This window comes from Schistocerca americana, chromosome 2, assembly GCF_021461395.2.
Source record: "Schistocerca americana isolate TAMUIC-IGC-003095 chromosome 2, iqSchAmer2.1, whole genome shotgun sequence".
NCBI lineage: Eukaryota > Metazoa > Arthropoda > Insecta > Orthoptera > Acrididae > Schistocerca > Schistocerca americana.
In genome coordinates this window covers 1,084,095,230-1,084,119,844 of record NC_060120.1, presented here as the reverse complement: position 1 = coordinate 1,084,119,844, position 24,615 = coordinate 1,084,095,230, and the positions used below count along the sequence as shown (strand labels likewise).

The following is a 24,615-nucleotide window of genomic DNA, read 5'->3' as shown; positions in this document are numbered from 1 at the left end:
AAATTGTGCCAGTGATATATAGTTCAGTGGCATGGGCTCATTATAACATCAGTGACATGGCAACATCTTTTTCATCTGAAGCAACTGAAATGCCACCTGTTACATTGAGGAGTGTTTCTGACATCTAGTGTCAGCACGTGGACTGATACAATATTTCCAGCTCTTCAGTTGTGGATTCAACAGCTCAGATTGGAAGAAACCAGATATCTCTAGCACTTGTAAAATGGAGCCTCCAAATAAAAGGAGACTGCATTGGAGTCTGTGACAGATGAACCTAAAAAGCAGCTTGGTGACTTAACAAACCTGAACCAGGTACACTGAGAGATAGAAGGCAGCGTCACACTGAATAGGCTGGAGGATTCTACAGTACAAGCACCGATGAGAATTACAAATTTGCGACTGTTATAAAGGTCTTATTAAGACAAAGTGCATTTCACTTTATTTTAAATCATCTTCAGTGGCCACTGTAACAATATGGTTTTTCTTACCATTTTGTTTGCAGTTATTGTGAACAGTTCTTATGCTTTTTTTACTGTAAAAATTACTAAATTATTGTCATTACTCATGGTTTTTTTTTTTTTTTTTTTTTTTTTACATCATTCATAATGTTCTGCACATATGGTTAGATTATTGTGCACAGTACTTTCACTGACATGAAATATATTTACATTTTTATTTTGTGTAGATCCACTGCCATTTTGCACTTGGTGTACTCTTTTTCTTCTTTAGTGGGAGCATCTGCTCTCTCTCTCTCTCTCTCTCTCTCTCACTCTCTCTCTCTCTCTCTCTGTGTGTGTATGTGTGTGTGTGTGTGTGTGAGTGTGTGGGCGCGCGTGCGTGCGTGTGTGCAGGGGGAGCTGTGTGTGTAAACTATTACTTCACTTTGTTGCAGTATTGGGTGATCTAGGATGGGACACATTGCTCGGTTTATGTCATACTATTTTTGTGGTGTCCGGGGAGGTTGTTATTTACCTATTGTATGATTAGATTATATATTTTTTAAAAATGCATCTGTCCATAATTTGGTGATTTTGAGGTTGCTCTTTCTTCAGATATTGCATTTGTAACTCCACAGACAGACATTAAAGGGGGTATCAGTCCGCCAATTAGTGTAAGTTCAGTAGAGCTCTGAAAAACAGTGGTTTTTGTTTTTTCCACTCCAGAACAATGTTATTCCATCAGATTAACGTTATTTTTATATGGACTTCACTCAGTAACTCATGCTCTGTTAAAAGTAAACAGGTACCAACAGTGATTCGTGCTCTTTTGGAAATAAAGTTTGGATAGCACCACTGCCATGGTGCAGATCATTTAATAGTTTCTATTCTCATCCCTAGGTTGCATTACCAGTATTCACAAGAAAACAATACACTGCAGTTGTTTTGACTGTTGTAAAGTGTTGTCTTATTTATACATGCACTTAAACATGCTTGCATTATATGTTGTAATCAATGGAAAATCCACGATGGAATGTAACAGTATTATGAAAAGGAAAGTTGCCACTCACCATATAGCAGAGATGCTGAGTTGCAGATTGGCACAACAGAAAGACTTTTGCAATATAAGCTTTTGGCCAACAAGGCCTTTGTCGAAAATAGATGTGAGACACACACACGCACACGCGCGCACACACACACACACACACACACACACACACACACACACACACACACACACACGACTCTAGCCTCTGCCAGCTGAAGCCACATGGCGAGAGTGGCAACTGGATGAAGGTAAGGAGGGGGCTGAGGTGGGAGGGGGAGGGATAGCAGGGGTACGGGTGGAGGACAGTGAATCTCTGCTGGGGAGCATGCAAGGACAAGGTGGAGAGAGGATAGGGCAGCTAGGTGCAGTCGGAAGGTTAGAAGGTGGGCAGGGGTTGGGGGTTTGGGAGGGGGGGGGGGGGGTAGCAAAAAAGGAGAGAAGTAAAAAGACTGGATGTGTTGGTGGAATGGGGCCTGTGTAGTGCTTGTATGGGAAAAGGAGAAGGACTGGATGGGTGAGGACAATGACTAACAGTTCTACAGTGGCACAAAAGTCTAAATCATTTGCAGAACAATATTGGTTACTACATGAAATTAAGATGCTCTATTTGAAAAACAGCACCTAAACATGATGCTCTATGAGACTCATCTAGAATTGGCAAAAAACGTAGGAAATGACACAGTTTTCATGGCACTAGTAGAAAAAACTGAACGCAACACATACACCGCAATGAAACATTTACAAAACAAACATAAGCAGAATATAATGAAACTAACAGTAAAAAAGACTGAAAAATACATTTACATTTTAAATGTGAAACCACATGAACACCAACACATATTCCATCCACATTTAGTTAACCTAACGCAGACAGAACTACACGAAAATGAAAAAATGCTCTTGGAAAAAGGTTTGAAACACTGCACCAATAGCAAAGTGAACAATCAATACATAGAAAATCTCATAGTAGATACTGAACACATCCTTACACGTGACGAACAACAAAATAATTGTGAAATAAACATAGAACTGACAAGAGAACTAGTAAAAGAAGAAATCAAAGGCATAATGAAACAAACACAGCAGACACACAGTAAGAACAACCAAACAGAAGCAGCCACTATGAAAAGGTCAAAACAAAAGTTAACAAACAATAACATATTAATGACAAGAGCAGACAAGGGAAATGTAACAGTACTCATGGCTAAAGATAAATACATTACAAAAACCAAGGAATACATCAACACCAATGCCATACAAAAACTGAAGTCAGATCCAACTACATGATTCCAGGCAAACGTGAAATGAACATTGAGAAACATTGAACACACACTCACAGACAAACAAAAATACTATATAACACAGAAAAACCCACAAGCACCAACACTCCACAGTCAACCGAAAGTGCATAAAGAAGGAATGCGAATGAGAGCTGTTATCAACTTCAAGAAAGCCCCAACATACCACATAGCCAAACACCTCCAAAAGTTAATTACAAAACACTATAAAGTAGAAAACAACAGAACAGTGATAAACACAGGAAACCTAATAGAAAACATACAGAACATACAGGTACCACACGCAGCATCACTGATTTCATTTGACATAGAAAATATGTATACCTCCATCCTTATCACTGAAACAATAGAAATCATAGAACAAAACCTCTCATCCCACAGCAACCTCACCACAGACGCAATAAAAGAAATTACAAATATGCTCAGACTGACAATTGAATAAAACTACTTTCAGTTTGAGAAAGAATATTATCTACAAAATGATGGACTGCCCATAGGATCCCCAATATCAGGAACACTAGCAAAGATATTTGAAAAGGTAACCACTAATGAAAGTTTCAAAATCATATATTGGTACAGATACGTGGATGACATTATTTGTCTGGTAGATGAGCCAAGTGAAAAAATAAATGAACTCCATTCGGAAATAAACAAAGCTCATCAGAACATAAAAGTCACACTTGAAAAGGAAAAAGAAAATCAAATAAATTTTCTTGACATTACAATAAAAAAAGAAAATGGCAAACATACATTTAACATCTTTAGAAAACCAACAGCCACAGACACATTAATACCTTCCACACCCAACCACCCCCACAGCCAGAAACTTGCAGCTCTAAGACACATGTTACATAGATTAAACAGGAGTCCACTCGGCAAAAGAAACTATGAACAAGAAATGAGTACAATCATACAAATAGCTAGGAACAACGGGTATGACGCACATGTGGTACATAGACTCAATCAAAAAATAAAAACACAAATACAAAATGAACACAACATTTCCAGAATACAAAAGAACTCAGAAGCTGAAAACTTACAAACACACTCAACAAACACACACAATGACAACACCACACAGGAAAGAACCAGATGGTACACCATGACCTACACACATAAACTAACACACAGAGTTGCAAACACCCTAAAGAGACAGGGCTTCAAAAACCCTCCAATCACACCTAAGCCAGCCAGCTACCAAGTGGGACAAATTCCAACAATCAGGAATATATAAACTTGAATGTCAAAGTTGTGATGCAGTATACATAGGCGTGACATGCAGGAATTTTGAAGCACACGAACAGATCACAGATACGTCAATAATTACACTCGAAAGTTTGGCAATAACATTCGATCTTTGGCGAAAACATTTGACTGTCGGCAACAGAAACCAAAACATTGCATTGAAACAAGCGTTCAGTTCATAGTGCTGTGGAATGTGGGGGAAAAACTGCAAACTGGCATTCATAAGAAGAAGAACAACACCAAAAATGCAACAGGAGCGTAATATGTAAGAAATTGTCCACGCAACCTGTAAGTACAGTTCGAAACATTACTACTTAACAGGAGATACCAACCACCAGAACTGTTTAAAACCTACAGGCACAGTGACAAAAATGTAAATTAAATTGCTAACATATGTACATATTCCAGGCCACGGCACTAAAATTGTGTTTTATTCAGTTGCTGTCAGACAGTCCATACGTAAATATTATCAATATACTGTAACATGACTAACAAAGGTTGAGGCCAGGAGGGTTACGGGAACCAGGATATATTGCAGGGAGAGCTTCCACGTGTACAGTTCAGAAGAGCTGCTGGTGTTGACGGGGAGGATTCGTGTGGCTTAGACTCTGAATCAGTCATTGAAATGAAGGCTGACTTGTTAGGCAGTGTGCTGAACAACAGGGTGGCACAGGGGTGGACAGTACAAGGAGGACCTGTGAGGCTCTAGAACAGAAGCTGGAGAAAGCTCTTAGAGAAATTATCAGAGTATTATAAAAACAACTTTCTTAAGCCAAATCCATCAAAACCACGAGTCAGCACCTTCCACCTTCGATCCTGGCAAGCTCACCATAAACTTTACGTCTCTCGGAATAATACCACACAGGAGCATACCGACAAACCGACTTACCTGAGTGTGGTGCTCGACAGATCTCGGACATACAGGTACTGTTGCGAAAAGACGCGACAAAAGGTAATTGCCAGAAATAATATTCTGCGGAAACTAGCTAACAGCAAATGGGTGCTAAACCACCGCACGAGCCTTACGCTTCTGTACAGCCGAATATGCCTGCCCAGTACGGTCCAGATCAACCCGTGCAAAGAAGGTTGACACGTCTTAATGAAACGTGTCGATTAGCAATGGGATGCGTGAAACCTACTTCCCTATCAAAACTGTATAGAACTGTCAGGTTTGTGAATCTCAACTCTCGGAGAACGACACACGAATTCCAGAGAGGCTCAGACAAACTATTGACGATCGGCATCCCCTTTTTGGCAGAGAGTGTAAACCCGGGTGATTTAAATCCTGTAAAAGGTTCTTAGCCGCAATTATAGGAGCTGATTACCCACCGGCATAGGAAGTGCCCAGCAGATTCGGCACAAACTGGAAGACGTGGAGGACACTGAGCCGAATAAGGACAGGGGTGGCCCAGTGGAGACAAATATGATTAGGTGGAGGCTTGGAACCACGGGTGATAAGTGTGACTGTGGTGCCATGCAGGATGTGGAGCATCTGCTCGCCTGCCCAAACTGCCCTTATATTTACAACCCTGACAATTTATGGCTGGACAAGAAAGAAGCCTTGGACGTGACCCTATACTGGGCTGAAAGATTGTGACCTGGTTTCCGGACACAAAAAAGTAAAGTAAATGTTTCCTGACCGTAGTTTGTCGGTGGCCATTCGTGCAGACGAGGAGCTTGGTGGTTGTCGTGCCCACGTGCAGCACAGTGGTCGCAGTTTACCTTGTAGATTACGTGACTTGTTTCACAGGTAGCTTAATGAGATAGGTGGTGTTTGTGACCACACTGGTGAGTGGATATATGGGACAAGTCTTACATCTATGTCTATTACAGGAATGTGAGTCATGAGGTAAGGGGTTGGGAGCAGGAATTGCATAGGGATGGACGAGTATATTTTGTAGGTTCAGTGGACAGCGGAATACCACTGTGGGAGGGGTGGGACGGATAGTGGGCAGGGCATTTCTCATTTCAGGGCACGACGAGAGGTAGTCTGCGACCTTGTCTCTGCTATATGGTGAGTGTTAACTTTTCTTTTCACAATATTGTTGCATTACAAGTTGGAAATAGTGTTTAGCAATTCTTTGTAATTTAGTGAGTGAGTGCTTCCCAGAGTATATCCCGAGAATACACTGAGTGAGTTCAGGAGTGTTTACTCTCTGCAAGCGTCTTCGAGGACACAGTGACTGAAGTGAAGATAAGTTTTCAACAAAATTCAAATAATTGAGATGGGCAGAATTTGACATTTTTATGATGGCAGGTGTAATATGCAGATTATCCTGCATGTTACTAGCTTCGTGGGATCGAGAGAGGAGAATATAACCCCCCATTTGATGAAAGATCTGCTCTGATTCGCTATAACATTATGACCACCTGCTTAATACCAAATACATCAATGATTCTGCATATCAGGGATCCAACAGTTGTTGGTAGGTGTGTGAATGTATGTGGCATTAAATGTCTACGCACAGGTCACGTAATTCGCATAAATAACACACCGCTAATTTACATATCCGGTGATGGGGCCTGATAGCAACCGAGATGGGTTCCGTAGGATTTACATCGGGTGAATCTGGTTGCTGAGATGTCAATGTGAGTTCACTATAATCCTCCTAAAGCCACTGTAGCACGGTTCTGAGTCCGATGTATTGACAATTATACTGCTTCAGGAAAGATATCGAGCATGAAGTGATACAAGTGGTTTGTAGTTGTCAGTGTACTTTCGATTACTACCACAGGTCCCATGAAACCACAGGAGAAAGTCGCTCATAGGATAATACTGTCCCCACCAGCCTGCATCTGTGGTGCACTGCACATTTCAAGCTGCTGTTCCCTTCAACACTATTGACGTAGTTCAGCAAAAATGTGATTTTCTGGAACAGCCAACATGTTTGCATTGATCACGGTCAAATCTCGATGGTCCCGTGCCCACTTCCCTCATAATTGATGATGTAATTGAGTCAACATGTGAACATTTAGGGGTGGTTGCTGTGGAGCTCCATGTTCAACATGTACAATGAATGGTGTGCTACAAAACACATGTGCATGCACCTGCATTGTGCTCTTTCAGAACAGGTGCCACACATCACCTATGTCCTACTTTACAGAGCAGACAAGCTGCTAAACCCCACATCCTGTGAAAAGTCGTGGACATCCAGCCATTTAGTACCTAGCGGTAGTTTCACTGTCCTTCTACTTCTTTCTCTAGATACTAATGACAGTAGCACTTGAACATTTGACTAGCTTTAATAATCTGCATTTTTAGTTGCTTATCTCAATGGATTTCCCCATATCTTAAATAGTTTGGTCCCCCACCCGTATCTGCCCTACTTACATACGTCTATTATCACGTCGTGTGCCCACAACACCACCAGGTGGCGTCCAGTGCCATGGTGGGCAGTGGTCATAATGTTTTGGCTTATCAGTGTATATCTGTCTTATTACCAGTGAAGCTACTTCTCCCCAGTCTACTACTGCTACACTTGGAGAAATGTGTCCAGAATAATTGAAGTGTAAACCTTCAGTTTGGCTGAGGTAGATTAGTTACTTAGTCCTTAAATCCAACCCTATTTCCCACCTGCAGGCCCAGAACTCAGTAAGGGTCATTTTCATGCACAATATAGCCCACGTAATAGTGACAGCTCAGTAAAAATGTTTCATATGTGGGCCATGTGAATGAGTGTCATAGATGTAACTGTTCTGGCAGAGAGCCTCTCAGCTACCACTGCCATCGATATTATCACTTTTGAATGAATCGTGCTGTTCTTCTCACCCTGACTCTATCTCAACAAATGCTGATCAGAATCCATAGAAAGTCACCTCTGTGGTTCGAGTGTTGTGGCTCCACCTCTTAGAGGTGACTTTCAATTTTCTTGTCATTAAATTATGATTATACTGTCTTACAGAATTTTACCATTCATTGTACAGTATGATTACACACAAAATACGTGTACGTTATTATTGGCTTGTATTTTATCCTCGAGCCATTTGTTTTGGTAGTTTTAAATTGAACTGTTCGACCCTGAAACTTTTTACAACATAAACCGACAGTTTGTCGAAACTGATTTGCATTATGACTGCCTAAGTACTCCAGGAAACTATGTAACTGATGCCACAGAAGCTGTTTGAACTCTGTAATTTGTAGTGATATGAACCTCAATTTCCATTTCATTAAAAACTCATTGGTAAGATGTGGTTTCTCACCTCACTCGCATGAGAGGTGTCTGCCACTCCTTGTTAACGTTCCACGAGCAATCCTTTTCTTGTCGCTGATGACGGAACTAATAGTTCCAAAAGCCAGGATTATTTTGCTGGTGATTTGTGACAATTTTATGCAGTTTAGTAGGATAAAAATATTTATTGCAGATTCAGAAGGCATCAAAATATGGTATTTATCAATTTGTCTGTTATTTTCTGCATAAATTTGTTATTGCTATATTTGTCTCTTCTACATTTCTGTTTTTCCTTTTTTAAGTATATTCACCACACAGCTGAACTGTTGTCTCAATCTTTCTCTTTTTTTGTTTCTCTGTGGTTTGAATTGTGCAGTAACAAGGCCATGTGAGTTTGTTACATGGAGGATTATTACTGTCCAAATTGAAGGGAAAAAAAGAACAGTAATTCTTATATTCAGTAATACAGCTATCAGAAAACAAAATTTTTTACACTTTGTTGTTTAGTTTGTTGTGCTTGTCAGTAACATAGAATATAAATTTATCTCTGGGATAAATAACTAATAAAAAAATGTTCATCATATCTACAAACTATCAATTATTTACAGGCAGGTGAAAGGTTGTCCTTTGAAAATAAACATAACAGCCGTAGCAGATGCTAGTCGTGTTGTATGCTCTGGTGATGGTCTTCGCATAGGAACTGTTGGCAAAGAAATCCGGAGCTTTATTGACACGAGGCGAGCAGGCCCAGGTGAGTATTTCTCGGTATTCTGTTTCTTAGCACTTATAATGTTCAAATTTTAGTAGAGTTACACTACACATTTGGACAGAAGCATCAATATTTTACTAAATTTAATCTCTCAAGTCAATCCGGTCACATTCTAACTCAGGTTTTGCACCATTCATCTCTTTCAGTTTGCTCTCTGTTGATAGCCATGAGCTTGTTGTATTAGTCTCTCTTATATTCTGTGTGTTTCCGTGTTCCATGATGGTATAGAATTATATCTTTGTTTTTTGTTGTTGTTACGGTTATGGTGTAGTTTTAGGTTGCAATAAAGGAAGGAGCAATAAGTTATATTTACTCCAATATCCCTATTTTGCTCTGTTATTTTCTGCCAAACATGATTAAAGGCATCAGGTTATGGGCCCAGGCAAACGCGTACGTATGGTATCTGTTGCTGTTCAGCAAATTCATTGCTTTTGATCAGTGTTTTATATGCGTGAATCGTGATGCTCAAGTTCTGGAATGGTCATATTTCACTGGTGTATTGTGGAAAACCTTTGATTTCATATAAGGTGTAAATTATTTTTTGTACTAAAAAAGTGCCCGATATTGTCAAGTGGAAAACGAGACCAAATGAAGTTGGTGAGAGTCAAACCACTGGGGATGACTTAAATGCGAAGATGATGCTCATTCTATCTACTGAGATGGAATTTGACCAGTTGCAATCTGTTATGATGTGCACAAATGCAGCGGAAATGTGGGCCAGATCCGCAGTTAATAAAATGGCTTTGAAGCAGAATTTTTTTGATTACAGAATTTCGTCAACAGACACAATTGCACAACACACCAGTCAGCTGGAGTCCTTGGTAAAAGCATTAGCTGATATTGGAGAACCTGTTACAGAAGTTGACAAAATGGATAAAATTTTGGGAAGTCTGCCAGCAAAGTTTGCAATTTTTTCAACTGTGTGGGACTCGTGTGCTGAAGATCAACAAACATTCGATAATTTGACTTTAAAGTTATTGAAAGAAGGACAAAAACTTCTGCAATGTGTTGAAAACTCAACAGCCTTCACAGCAGTTAATGTGGACAAAACGCGCAAGTTCAGTTCAAATACCAGTTCAAATGGTTCAAATGGCTCTGAGCACTATGGGACTTAACATCAGAGGTCATCAGTCCCCTAGAACTTCGAACTACTTAAACCTAACTAACCTAAGGACATCACACACATCCATGCCCGAGGCAGGATTCGAACCTGTGACCGTAGTGGTCGCACGGTTCTAGGCTGAAGTGCCTAGAACCTCTCGGCCACACCGGCCGGCTCAAATACCAGCAACAACAGTCCATCTAACATGGTCAGTAGAAAAGACGTTGAATGTTGTTACCGTCACAAAAAGGAACATTTGAAATCTGAGTGCAGAAATCTTTTAGCAAAACGTAATACAAAAACTATATATAAAACAAAGATGAGGTGACTTACCGAACAAAAGCGCTGGCAGGTCGATAGACACACAAACAAACACAAACATACACACAAAATTCAAGCTTTCGCAACAAACTGTTGCCTCATCAGGAAAGAGGGAAGGAGAGGGGAAGACGAAAGGAAGTGGGTTTTAAGGGAGAGGGTAAGGAGTCATTCCAATCCCGGGAGCGGAAAGACTTACCTTAGGGGGAAAAAAGGACAGGTATACACTCGCACACACGCACATATCCATCCACACATACAGACACAAGCAGACATATTTAAAGACAAAGAGTTTGGGCAGAGATGTCAGTCGAGGCAGAAGTGTAGAGGCAAAGAAGTTGTTGAAAGACAGGTGAGGTATGAGTGGCGGCAACTAGAAATTAGCGGAGATTGAGGCCTGGCGGATGACGAGAAGAGAGGATATACTGAAGGGCAAGTTCCCATCTCCGGAGTTCGGATAGGTTGGTGTTGGTGGGAAGTATCCAGATAACCCGGACGGTGTAACACTGTGCCAAGATGTGCTGGCTGTGCACCAAGGCATGTTTAGCCACAGGGTGATCCTCATTACCAACAAACACTGTCTGCCTGTGTCCATTCATGCGAATGGACAGTTTGTTGCTGGTCATTCCCACATAGAATGCATCACAGTGTAGGCAGGTCAGTTGGTAAATCACGTGGGTGCTTTCACACGTGGCTCTGCCTCTGATCGTGTACACCTTCCGGGTTACAGGACTGGAGTAGGTGGTGGTGGGAGGGTGCATGGGACAGGTTTTGCATCGGGGGCAGTTACAAGGATAGGAGCCAGAGGGTAGGGAAGGTGGTTTGGGGATTTCATAGGGATGAACTAACAGGTTACGAAGGTTAGGTGGACGGCGGAAAGACACTCTTGGCGGAGTGGGGAGGATTTCATGAAGGATGGATCTCATTTCAGGGCAGGATTTGAGGAAGTCGTATCCCTGCTGGAGAGCCACATTCAGAGTCTGGTCCAGTCCCGGAAAGTATCCTGTCACAAGTGGGGCACTTTTGTGGTTCTTCTGTGGGGGATTCTGGGTATGAGGGGACGAGGAAGTGGCTCTGGTTATTTGCTTCTGTACCAGGTCGGGAGGGTAGTTGCGGGATGCGAAAACTGTTTTCAGGTTGTTGGTGTAATGATTCAGGGATTCCGGACTGGAGCAGATTCGTTTGCCACGAAGACCTAGGCTGTAGGGAAGGGACCGTTTGATGTGGAATGGGTGGCAGCTGTCATAATGGAGGTACTGTTGCTTGTTGGTGGGTTTGATGTGGACGGACGTGTGAAGTTGGCCATTGGACAGGTGGAGGTCAACGTCAAGGAAAGTGGCATGGGATTTGGAGTAGGACCAGGTGAAACTGATGGAACCAAAGGAGTTGAGGTTGGAGAGGAAATTCTGGAGTTCTTCTTCACTGTGAGTCCAGATCATGAAGATGTCATCAATAAATCTGTACCAAACTTTGGGTTGGCAGACTTGGGTAACCAAGAAGGCTTCCTCTAAGCGACCCATGAATAGGTTGGCGTACGAGGGGGCCATCCTGGTGCCCATGGCTGTTCCCTTTAATTGTTGGTATGTCTGGCCCTCAAAAGTGAAGAAGTTGTGGGTCAGGATGAAGCTGGCTAAGGTGATGAGGAAAGAGGTTTTAGGTAGGGTGGCAGGTGATCGGCGTGAAAGGAAATGCTCCATCGCAGCGAGGCCCTGGACGTGCGGAATATTTGTGTATAAGGAAGTGGCATCAATGGTTACAAGGATGGTTTCCGGGGGTAACAGATTGGGTAAGGATTCCAGGCGTTCAAGGAAGTGGTTGGTGTCCTTGATGAAGGATGGGAGACTGCATGTAATGGGTTGAAGGTGTTGATCTACGTAGGCAGAGATACGTTCTGTGGGGGCTTGGTAACCAGCTACAATGGGGCGGCCGGGATGATTGGGTTTGTGGATTTTAGGAAGAAGGTAGAAGGTAGGGGTGCGGGGTGTCGGTGGGGTCAGGAGGTTGATGGAGTCAGGTGAAAGGTTTTGCAGGGGGCCTAAGGTTCTGAGGATTCCTTGAAGCTCCGCCTGGACATCGGGAATGGGGTTACCTTGGCAAACTTTGTATGTGGTGTTGTCTGAAAGCTGACGCAGTCCCTCAGCCACATACTCCCGACGATCAAGTACCACGGTCGTGGAACCCTTGTCCGCCGGAAGAATGACGATGGATCGGTCAGCCTTCAGATCACTGACAGCCTGGGCTTCAGCAGTGGTGATGTTGGGTGTAGGATTAAGGTTTTTTAAGAAGGATTGAGATGCAAGGCTGGAAGTCAGAAATTCCTGGAAGGTTTGGAGAGGGTGATTTTGAGGAAGAGGAGGTGGGTCCCGCTGTGACGGAGGACGGAACTGTTCCAGGCAGGGTTCAATTTGGATGGTGTCTTGAGGAGTCGGATCATTAGGAGTAGGATTAGGATCATTTTTCTTCGTGGCAAAGTGATACTTCCAGCAGAGAGTACGAGTGTAGGACAGTAAATCTTTGACGAGGGCTGTTTGGTTGAATCTGGGAGTGGGGCTGAAGGTGAGGCCTTTGGATAGGACAGAGGTTTCGGATTGGGAGAGAGGTTTGGAGGAAAGGTTAACTACTGAATTAGGGTGTTGTGGTTCCAGATTGTGTTGATCGGAATTTTAAGGTTTTGGAGGGAGTGGAGCTGGAAGTGGGAGATTGAGTAGATGGGAGAGACTGGGTTTGTGTGCAATGAGAGGAGGTTGAGGTTTGCTGGAAAGGTTGTGAAGGGTGAGTGAGTTGCCTTTCCGGAGGTGGGAAACCAGGAGATTGGATAGTTTTTTGAGGTGGAGGGTGGCATGCTGTTCTAATTTACGGTTGGCCTGTAGGAGGATGCTCTGAACAGCCGGTGTGGATGTGGGAGAGGAAAGATTAAGGACTTTTATTAAGGATAGGAGTTGACGGGTGTGTTCATTGGCTGAGTTGATGTGTAGGTGAAGGATTAGGTGGGTGAGGGCAATGGATTGTTCAGTTTGGAACTGGTATAGGGACTGATGGAAGGAAGGGTTGCAGCCAGAGATGGGAACTTTGAGTGTGAGGCCTTTGGGGGTAATGCCAAATGTCAGACAAGCCTGAGAAAATAAAATATGCGAGCGTAATCTGGCTAGGGCGAAGGCATGTTTGCGGAGGGAATGTAAATAAAACTTAATGGGGTCATTGTGGGGGTGTTGTGAGGGTGACATGGTATTAGAAGGTGGAAAGTGTAACATGAGGTGAAATGAAAATGAAAATAAAAATATATGGGGAGAGATAAAGGTGAACCGGAAAGAAACTGGAGATCTGGAATGAGAAAAGGCGAAAAGGAGTTGGTTACAGCTGGGCTATGTTGGACTTGGGTTGGTAGACAACGATGTGCATAAAGGTTAGGTGGTTGTGTTGCCGCCAAAACACGTTAAAGGACGGAGAAATTCGGGAAAATTTCGAAAAAATTGCGTGTAGTATATTAAAAGGAGTGGTATTTTGGTGGCAGATTATGAAAATGAGGCTAACAATTGTGTGACGAAGAAATAATGGCGTTAAAACCCATGGGAAGCGGCTAAAAATGATCAGTGATGTGGGAAAATCGGAAATGGAAATAAAGCGAAAGTTATTAGAACTGGCCGAAATGGTTGTTTAAAAGGTGAAAGGAGCTGTTTGTGAACTAGAAACGGTGGATATTATAGCGGCGGTAGTGCTGAAAGCGGCAAAAAAAATTTTTTTGGTTATGGTTTGGAAGTGGGTTACGTATTATTGAGTATATATATAGGCGGGATAAAATAGTATAGCAGATTACGGTAAAAAGGAGAAGGTGAATACAAAGTGAAACTACTGGCAAAAACAGAAAGAGGAAAATAAGACGACAGAAAAGATTTCGAAATGCAACAGTGACAATAACAAACGTAATTGTTGGCTTCAAATTAATGATATCAATATAATGGAAGGAAACATTCCACGTGGGAAAAATTATATATAAAACAAAGATGAGGTGACTTACCGAACAAAAGCGCTGGCAGGTCGATAGACACACAAACAAACACAAACATACACACAAAATTCAAGCTTTCGCAACAAACTGTTGCCTCATCAGGAAAGAGGGAAGGAGAGGGGAAGACGAAAGGAAGTGGGTTTTAAGGGAGAGGGTAAGGAGTCATTCCAATCCCGGGAGCGGAAAGACTTACCTTAGGGGGAAAAAAGGACAGGTATACACTCGCACACACGCACATATCCATCCACACATACAGACACAAGCAGACATATTTAAAGACAAAGAGTTTGGGCAGAGATGTCAGTCGAGGCAGAAGTGTAGAGGCAAAGAAGTTGTTGAAAGACAGGTGAGGTATGAGTGGCGGCAACTAGAAATTAGCGGAGATTGAGGCCTGGCGGATGACGAGAAGAGAGGATATACTGAAGGGCAAGTTCCCATCTCCGGAGTTTGGATAGGTTGGTGTTGGTGGGAAGTATCCAGATAACCCGGACGGTGTAACACTGTGCCAAGATGTGCTGGCTGTGCACCAAGGCATGTTTAGCCACAGGGTGATCCTCATTACCAACAAACACTGTCTGCCTGTGTCCATTCATGCGAATGGACAGTTTGTTGCTGGTCATTCCCACATAGAATGCATCACAGTGTAGGCAGGTCAGTTGGTAAATCACGTGGGTGCTTTCACACGTGGCTCTGCCTCTGATCGTGTACACCTTCCGGGTTACAGGACTGGAGTAGGTGGTGGTGGGAGGGTGCATGGGACAGGTTTTGCATCGGGGGCGGTTACAAGGATAGGAGCCAGAGGGTAGGGAAGGTGGTTTGGGGATTTCATAGGGATGAACTAACAGGTTACGAAGGTTAGGTGGACGGCGGAAAGACACTCTTGGCGGAGTGGGGAGGATTTCATGAAGGATGGATCTCATTTCAGGGCAGGATTTGAGGAAGTCATATCCCTGCTGGAGAGCCACATTCAGAGTCTGGTCCAGTCCCGGAAAGTATCCTGTCACAAGTGGGGCACTTTTGTGGTTCTTCTGTGGGGGATTCTGGGTATGAGGGGACGAGGAAGTGGCTCTGGTTATTCGCTTCTGTACCAGGTCGGGAGGGTAGTTGCGGGATGCGAAAGCTGTTTTCAGGTTGTTGGTGTAATGATTCAGGGATTCCGGACTGGAGCAGATTCGTTTGCCACGAAGACCTAGGCTGTAGGGAAGGGACCGTTTGATGTGGAATGGGTGGCAGCTGTCATAATGGAGGTACTGTTGCTTGTTGGTGGGTTAACAACAAGCAACAGTACCTCCATTATGACAGCTGCCACCCATTCCACATCAAACGGTCCCTTCCCTACAGCCTAGGTCTTCGTGGCAAACGAATCTGCTCCAGTCCGGAATCCCTGAATCATTACACCAACAACCTGAAAACAGCTTTCGCATCCCGCAACTACCCTCCCGACCTGGTACAGAAGCAAATAACCAGAGCCACTTCCTCGTCCCCTCATACCCAGAATCCCCCACAGAAGAACCACAAAAGTGCCCCACTTGTGACAGGATACTTTCCGGGACTGGACCAGACTCTGAATGTGGCTCTCCAGCAGGGATACGACTTCCTCAAATCCTGCCCTGAAATGAGATCCATCCTTCATGGAATCCTCCCCACTCCGCCAAGAGTGTCTTTCCGCCGTCCACCTAACCTTCGTAACCTGTTAGTTCATCCCTATGAAATCCCCAAACCACCTTCCCTACCCTCTGGCTCCTATCCTTGTAACCGCCCCCGATGCAAAACCTGTTCCATGCACCCTCCCACCACCACCTACTCCAGTCCTGTAACCCGGAAGGTGTACACGATCAGAGGCAAAGCCACGTGTGAAAGCACCCACGTGATTTACCAACTGACCTGCCTACACTGTGATGCATTCTATGTGGGAATGACCAGCAACAAACTGTCCATTCGCATGAATGGACACAGGCAGACAGTGTTTGTTGGTAATGAGGATCACCCTGTGGCTAAACATGCCTTGGTGCACAGCCAGCACATCTTGGCACAGTGTTACACCGTCCGGGTTATCTGGATACTTCCCACCAACACCAACCTATCCGAACTCCGGAGATGGGAACTTGCCCTTCAGTATATCCTCTCTTCTCGTCATCCGCCAGGCCTCAATCTCCGCTAATTTCTAGTTGCCGCCACTCATACCTCACCTGTCTTTCAACAACTTCTTTGCCTCTACACTTCTGCCTCGACTGACATCTCTGCCCAAACTCTTTGTCTTTAAATATGTCTGCTTGTGTCTGTATGTGTGGATGGATATGTGCGTGTGTGCGAGTGTATACCTGTCCTTTTTTCCCCCTAAGGTAAGTCTTTCCGCTCCCGGGATTGGAATGACTCCTTACCCTCTCCCTTAAAACCCACTTCCTTTCGTCTTCCCCTCTCCTTCCCTCTTTCCTGATGAGGCAACAGTTTGTTGCGAAAGCTTGAATTTTGTGTGTATGTTTGTGTTTGTTTGTGTGTCTATCGACCTGCCAGCGCTTTTGTTCGGTAAGTCACCTCATCTTAATATATAATTTTGCCCACGTGGAATGTTTCCTTCCATTATAGTAATACAAAAACTGATACATCTGAGCACAAAGCTTTGAGTTCAGAATGTGTATGTTTTTGCTCGAGGTTGTGATAACATTTGGTTAGCTGACAGTGCTGCATCAAAACATATGACATCACACAAAGAGTGGTTCGACACATTTAAGCCAATTCTGTCGGATGACTCATTTGTTCAAATTGGAGACAACTTGATCGTCAAAGCAAAAGGCATCGGATCAATTGAAGTATTGTCATTAGTTGAGGGCAAATGGCAGCATTGCACTTTGGAAAATACATTATATATTCCTAAGCTAAAGAAAGATTTATTTTCAGTGGGAGCAGTCCCAAAAAGAGGAATGAAAGTTATTTTTGGCGACAAGAGAATGGAAGTTCGCAGTTCAGGTCTAATTGCAGCAGAAATTAAGATGGACAATCAGTGTTATCATATGTTGTTTAGATGTCCAGATGTACTACAGGCAAATCCTGCTTCCCTGAAATTCGCCAAGATCTGGCATGAGAGACTTGGGCACATTCATTTCATGGTCTCAAGGATACGGCTGATCTGAACGTAATACCTGGTTTCAGTATGAATAAAGTTGAAAATCTTCATTGTGAACTGTGTCAGTATGGCAAGATGAAAAGAAATTCTTTTAATTCAAATTTGGGATCAAGATCGAAAGTTCCTGGTGAATTTATTCATGTAGATTTGAGTAAGTGGATGAGAAAACTCTCTGTCGGAGGTGCACAGTTGTAAATAGTTTTCAAGGATGATTGCAGTTCGTAACAGGTTCATGTATTTTCCTAAAAGTAAGCATGATACTCTCCCTGTGTTTTCGGAATTTCAGAGACTGATTGAAAGACAAACTGGAAACAAAATCAATGCTCTGAGAAGTAACAATGGAACTGAATTTATAAATAAGCAATTTGAGGATTATTTCAAGCAAAATGCTATAATACATGGGAAAACAAGTCCCTATGCACCACAGCAGAATGGCCGAATTGAACTAGAAAACAGGTCCATTGCTGAGTGTGCACACAGTATGTTATTAAGTACTGACTTGTCTCATGAATTGTGGGCAGAGGCAGTAAACTGTGCTGCATATATCTTAAATCACTGACCATGTAAAGCAAACAACAATGTAACATCATATGAAAAATGGTTTGGAAACCACCTCTTTAGGACACGTGAGAATGAAAGATAATCGAACGATGAATCTGAGAGGTCGGTCTAGTCTGCAAGCACCTGCTCATTTTCGGGACCAATATATAGCTTGTTCTGCCATTGTCTTTGAACCTCAAACTTTTGAAGAAGCTTAGGATCTAGTACCATTACCACACAACCACAAGGCAGTTGGATGTAAGTGGGTTTATCACATGAAGCAGAATTCTGAGAGAAAAATTGGCCACTTTAAAGCTAGATTATGTGCAAAAGGTTATTCACAACAAGAAGCCATTGATTATGAAGAGACATTCTCTCCTGTTGTTTGATATGATTCAGAGTTTTAGCAGCTTCATGAAATATGGAAATTAGGCAGTTTTATGTTAAGACTGCATTTCTGAATGGAGATTTGAAAGTAGTGGTTTACATGGAGCAACCAAAAGGTTTAGTTGTAAGTAGGCTCAAATAACGTTTGCTAACTGAAGAGGAATCTATATGTACTCAATCAATCACCACGTTGTTGGAATCAAAAATTTGTACAGTTTCTGACAATGGTTTGCTGTGTGCAACTGAATGCAGACAAACGTGTTTTCCGTGCTTTAACAGATGACACTGATGTTTACCTGGCACTTTATGTGGATGATGGCTTTTTTGTTTGTAAGTCTCCAGAAAGACGAAAATGTTTTGACAGCACTGGGATCAATGTTTGAAATTACTGTGGGGAATGGGAAATACTGTGGATTGAAAATTGAACAAAGCCCTTCTACAAAAGAAATCCATATAGGCCAGCAAAGATACATCAATTGTTTACTTCAGAAGTTCAACATGGATGATTCAAAACCGAACTCCACTCCTTTTGATGTTGGAACCATTGCACAGTGGGCAGTCTCCTGCAAACTAACATGAAGTAAAGGAGAAGGAAAGCAAACCTTATCGCCAGGCAGCGGGCAGCTTAATGTTTGCAGGAAGTGTCTCACAGCTAGACATGTTTGCTGTGAGCATGGTGAGTAGGTTTTTACATAATTCAGGTCTCGATCACTGGCACGCTGTTAAAAGGATTACAAAGTATCTACAGGGGACCAGGGACCTGATCATAAGATACAAAGCTGACTCTTCTGCACTGACTGGTCTACTCAGATACCTACCAACTTTGCTGATGACTGTGACACTCGTCGGTCAACAACAGGCTGTGTGAGCTTGTTAGCAGGTGGGCCTGTGATATGGTGTTCATGTCAGCAGAAATGTGTAAGCAGATCAGCAATGGAGGTCGAATACACAGCAGCTTCAGATGCTGTCAGATGCTGCTACTGAAGTTGTTTGGTTGTGTGGTTTTCTCATTGAACTTGGTCTTCAGTTAGACAAATCAACAACACTCCATGTTGACAATCAAAGTGCTATTTGCCTGATGAAAAACACAGAGCATCACAAACACACCAAGCACATTGACATTACATACCATTATATACATGAACATACTGAAACTAATGAGACTGAAGTCTATCATGTTTATTCTGATAAACAGTTGGCAGGCTTATTCACAAAACCTTTCACTGGTGACAAATTAATATCAAACAGAAAAGGTCTGTCAGTGATCTAAAAACAAACTCAACAAAACAAGAGTGGGAGTGTAGGCAGCAGTGAGCTTTTTGTACTGAGTATTTTTCTTAGTCGCTTTATTTTCAGTTTTTGTGGTGTGAGTGCACCAGATATTTACGTTCATTCAGTGTGCAGCCATGTTTGGTGACATTATAAAATTACGGTGTAACTTTTCGTTGCAATAAGGAAAGGAACAATAAGTTATTTTTAACCCAGTATACCGTATTTCGCTCTGCGATTTTCTGCCAAACACAATTAAAGACATCACTCTCTCTATCTTTCTTTCAGGCGAACTCACTGCGCACTGTGTGGGACCTCACAAGGTCGCTTACTGCGAACTGTATGACCACGGGGACGGAACATTCACTCTAAACATCAAGCCTCAGGAAGCGGGGCGTCATGCGCTCACAATAAAGTATGGAGGTGAGAGAAATATCCTGTTTGATAAAATAAGAGTGACATCCTTTTCAAGCTCAAGTTATAAAGAGTAATTAAGAAATGTAATAGTGCTGTAACAGCTGGGGTGAGTACAGTTTAATCAGAATGTAAACCAAATATTCTTTGTCGTACATTCACTACGACTTGGCTGATGTGTATACATTTTTTGAGAATATAGTGTGTGCGGATTTTAAATGTTAAAAAATGCTATTATCTGGCTTTCAAAACAGTTACTTTATTCCTATTTCCATCTTTAAAATTATCAAGTGACCAAAATATTATGGCAGATACCAGGTGTACAAGTATGAAATGTGGCTTCTTCTTTTGTCTCAAAAAATGATGTTAAATTCTGAAGGATGATAAATAGTGCTTTATTCAAAGTATGCTCCACTGTTTGTTATACATTTTTCCCGTCTTTTGGGCAATTTGTGAATACCACACCAGTAAAAATTTCCCCTTTTGCTTCAAAACTATTCAATAAGCCATTTTTTCACATCTTGGTTTGAATCAAAGCACTGCTCAGCAAGTGTGTGACCCATTGATGCAAACAAGTAGTAATAAGAAAGAACCAAGTCCAGTGAGTAAGTTGCATGGGATAGAAATTCTCAGCTGAGTGCTTGCAATGTATTGTGCACCGGTTTTGCCCGGTCTTGTGGTCAATGTGGGTGGTGTGCCTGCATCTATCCATGATTTTTTGCACTAGGAATTCTCAAAATAAATCCACTTTTCATCCCATGTAACTAGACAATGTAAAAATGACTTCCTTTTGTACTGAGTGAGCAAAATGTCACATGGTTTTTTTCCCCCCCTATTTGTCTTCCATTCAACCCATGTGATACCCATCTACAGTGCTCGGTGAGCTGTTTTTGTGTTTGCTCATCATCTTCATTCAACAATGCTTCCAACTGCAGATCTTCATATTTTTTTGGTGATTTTCCACATTCCTTGCTGCAACATCGAAGCCACTATTTTTGAAATGCTGAAACCATCGTTCACACATATATCGCAATGGAGCATGTTCTCAATAAACTTCTCAAAGTAATCGTATGATACAACAGCAGTTTTCTTCAAATGAAAACAAAAATGCTTGCTGTGAATGCTCTTTGTTCAGTATAAATTTCAACATATTAAAAACACAACACAACATTGGTGTGATGTCTGTTGTCTGAAATCCGCATTTCATACTTGTACACCTGGTAGCACTGTTCAGAAAACAGCAAATAAAAAAGATATATATGAGAAAAGAATGATTAACAAATTAGGAGAAGTGGAAAGGAAAGGAGACGCAAACAGTGTGTACTTTAGTATGAAAAAATGCAAATACTGAATGAAAAATAAGGCAGTTTATTTTCTCAAACAAGAAATAAAGCACTTAGAGTTTACGGTTCCCTTAATGTATGGGAGCAAGCCAGTTATCTACACAAAGGGAAACTCTTAAATACATATTGTGTTATGATGGGTGACTACACATCTATTCCTCTTCGCTCCTTCAAGAAAGAACTACGAGTTGGGAGAGCAAGTTTTATTCAACTGAAATATTGTGTCCTGTAGTTAAATCTTGGCCAGCCCCATGTATTTGTATTGCCTTTTTATTTAATTATTTATTCATTCATTCATTTATTAGTCCATCTAGAAGGACACTAAGATTTGACTACAGTAACTAGTCTGTAGTAGTTATGCAGAGCTGAAGAGTCTTTACAGCAACAACTACCTAGGAGTGCTGCATCAAACCAGTCTCCAGATGGAAGATGAGAACAACAATAATTTATGTTCATTAGTTGTTTATTCATCCATAGATATTTACAAAATGATATGACTTGTCACCTTAACTGAAAAAGGGGAACAGTTGTTTACTGCTGGCATCAGGACCTTTGTGAATACTTCTGCCATTCAAGCAGATTCTTTATGTTGTCATCTTGGCCTATCAGAAAAAGTTAAATCGACACCTTACCACATTGAGCTCAACAGAATGGAAAGTCACAGTCACAAGTTCAGAGTGCAGGATTTTACTGTAAGAACCATTAAACTGTGACAGTTTACTATATGTTTGATGTTTATTATAAAATAATGTCTTTTTTTTTTATTCCTCACTACCTGGTGTTGTCTAAATAGTCAGCGAGTTTGTAGTATTAATTAATGCCACTGGGAAATGTGTTGTAGAATTTTGTACCCTCGCAGAAAATGCCGTATTGTGTTTGTTTAACTCGGCAAATGTAAGTTTAGTTAGGCTCTTGTTCAATGATCTCAAATGCTGCCGTTTGTGAGATAGTTGCTGGTGTTTTTCTCAACACGCATAACTGATTGGTAGATATAGTCAAATGGTGGAATTAGAATAACTAGCCATTGAAACAGATCTCTGTGAGGTGCTCAGTTACTATTTTTAGTAATTATTGTGATGGCCCGTTTTTTCAGTTTGCACACAGTGTCCATGTCTTGTGTGTGATGTGCTCATAAAATTATTCTGTAGTTAAAGATGGAGTGCTTATAGGAATATTGTGTAACTATGAGAGACACACTCAAACAATGGAAAATGTCAGATGCAATAATGATAATATTATTTAAAAGATAGATTGCTATGCACCATGTAGTGGAGATGTTGAGTCGTGGACAGCTGCCCCCACCCCTTTCATTAATACACATGACAGATGTTTCACAAAGACTTCCGCTTTATTTGTAGCCTGTGCTTTGTGCCTTATTTTTCAGACACAGTCAGAACCAGTCAAAGGCACTTCATCGTACTGCTAAGGACTTGAAGTATTTTTAGTAGAACTGTGTAGGCAACAGTATCGAATGCTTTCGATAGATCTAAAAGTATGCCTGTGACATATTCATCCTTGTCTACTGCATAAAGCACCATTTCTGCAAGCTGCACTATTGCTAATTCTGTATTTTTACTGCTCCGTAGATGGAACTGTGTTTCTATGAGGAGGTTGTGTTTATTCGAGTAATTTGTTACCCTGTCTTTTGTAACAGACACTATTATTCCTAAGAATGACAACAATGTAAAAATGGTCCTTATTTTAGTAAAGACACAACTCTTGCCTATTATAGATAATCTGGAAAAGCATGTGAGCTGAAAGACTCATTTATTATATTGGCTAATAGGGATTGTAAACTACCTACTGACTTCCTTTTTTTTTTTTTTTTAATTTTTTAAATATTTTCTGAACTTTTTACTCTGTCATAACATTGCCGTTTCACTTGCCAAACAATTTTCTGTTGGAACAACATTTGATTTTGTGCATTTTTGTTATAGTTCCTCTGCTACACCAGAAAAACAATTATTCACATTGCTAGTTTCTGTGGATCATTTATCAATATACCAAAATATTTTACATGTAAGCTATTGATATTCTGGTTCTGTTTGTCCGTGTCCCTTTCCAGGCCGCTTTGCTTTTATTTTCAGCACTAAGTGTTGCTGTGCCGTTGGTGACTTCGTGGTGAGCGACACCTTTCCGTAAATTGTTCGTATCGTTGATAATAGTTCAGGAACACAGGCTCGCTATGTGTATATATTGTTACCTCCTAGAGAAAAAGTAATTTTCTACATTTCCCTTCTTTAATTTCACTGGCTTCTAATGCCTTTATCAGAAGCTAGTGGAATTATGGAAGTACAAATGTAAAACATTTGGATGACAGTATGCTATGATAAAATTTTGAGTTTCTTATTCCATCATTTGAGGTTGCACTCTAGCCACTTCTCAGTATTTATGCCCATATTTACATATACACAGTGCTTTCATGGGTAATTCTTTAGATGGCAGTGAATAATTGTTTTTACATACGTTTCCACATATTTTGATGACAGGAGAACACGTTGCCGGTAGCCCTTTTACACTTAGAGTCGCCGGGGCACCAGATGCCACTAAGGTGCGAGTGTATGGGCCTGGAGTGGAGCACGGAGTGTTGGCAACTTTCCAGAGCCGCTTCATCTGTGACACGAGGGGAGCTGGAGCAGGGCAGCTCACAGTCAGGGTCAGAGGACCAAAAGGTACACTTAAGTTTATGTTCTTAAATTAGCATACCTTGTAGTAGCTGTAGAGTGGAGTGTCTTTTCAGGTGTCGTCACTTAAACTCTCAAAGTTTCTCTGTGCGTGTAGGATTTTCCCTGCAATTGTAGGATTTTCTCTTTACTGGTAAGATTTGATGGAAAAAAACTAAACAAAAAAAGCAGCTTTGAAGCTAGAACATTCACAATATGCCCATAGCATGATCACATTCTAATCGTAAAGTTACTTGTTCGAATCCCGTTAATCACCTATTAGTTTTCTTTTTTTTAAATTTCAGAATTATTAACTGATATTTAAAAATGTTCAGTTTCATAGCATTTATTGCACAATGACAGTGTCTCTTTAAAGGCAGTACAGAAATAATCAGAAAATTTTGCCAGCACAATTCCATTTTAAAAGGTGCCAAAAGGGACAAGTGCCCTAGGGAATGGTACCATATGGTTGCAAAAATTGCC

The 24,615-nt window shown here is 41.6% G+C and overlaps 1 protein-coding gene across 1 annotated transcript in view; it reads left to right on the top strand.

The window, feature by feature from the left end:
• The window catches only part of LOC124596486 (filamin-B), an 896,651-nt gene that overhangs the window by 862,769 nt on the left and 9,267 nt on the right, over positions 1 to 24,615 (top strand). Inside the window, exons 46-48 of the mRNA XM_047135636.1 lie at positions 8,806 to 8,948; positions 20,001 to 20,135; positions 23,959 to 24,141. Coding sequence (XP_046991592.1) covers positions 8,806 to 8,948; positions 20,001 to 20,135; positions 23,959 to 24,141 — 461 coding nt within the window. The remainder of the gene's footprint in view (positions 1 to 8,805; positions 8,949 to 20,000; positions 20,136 to 23,958; positions 24,142 to 24,615) is intronic.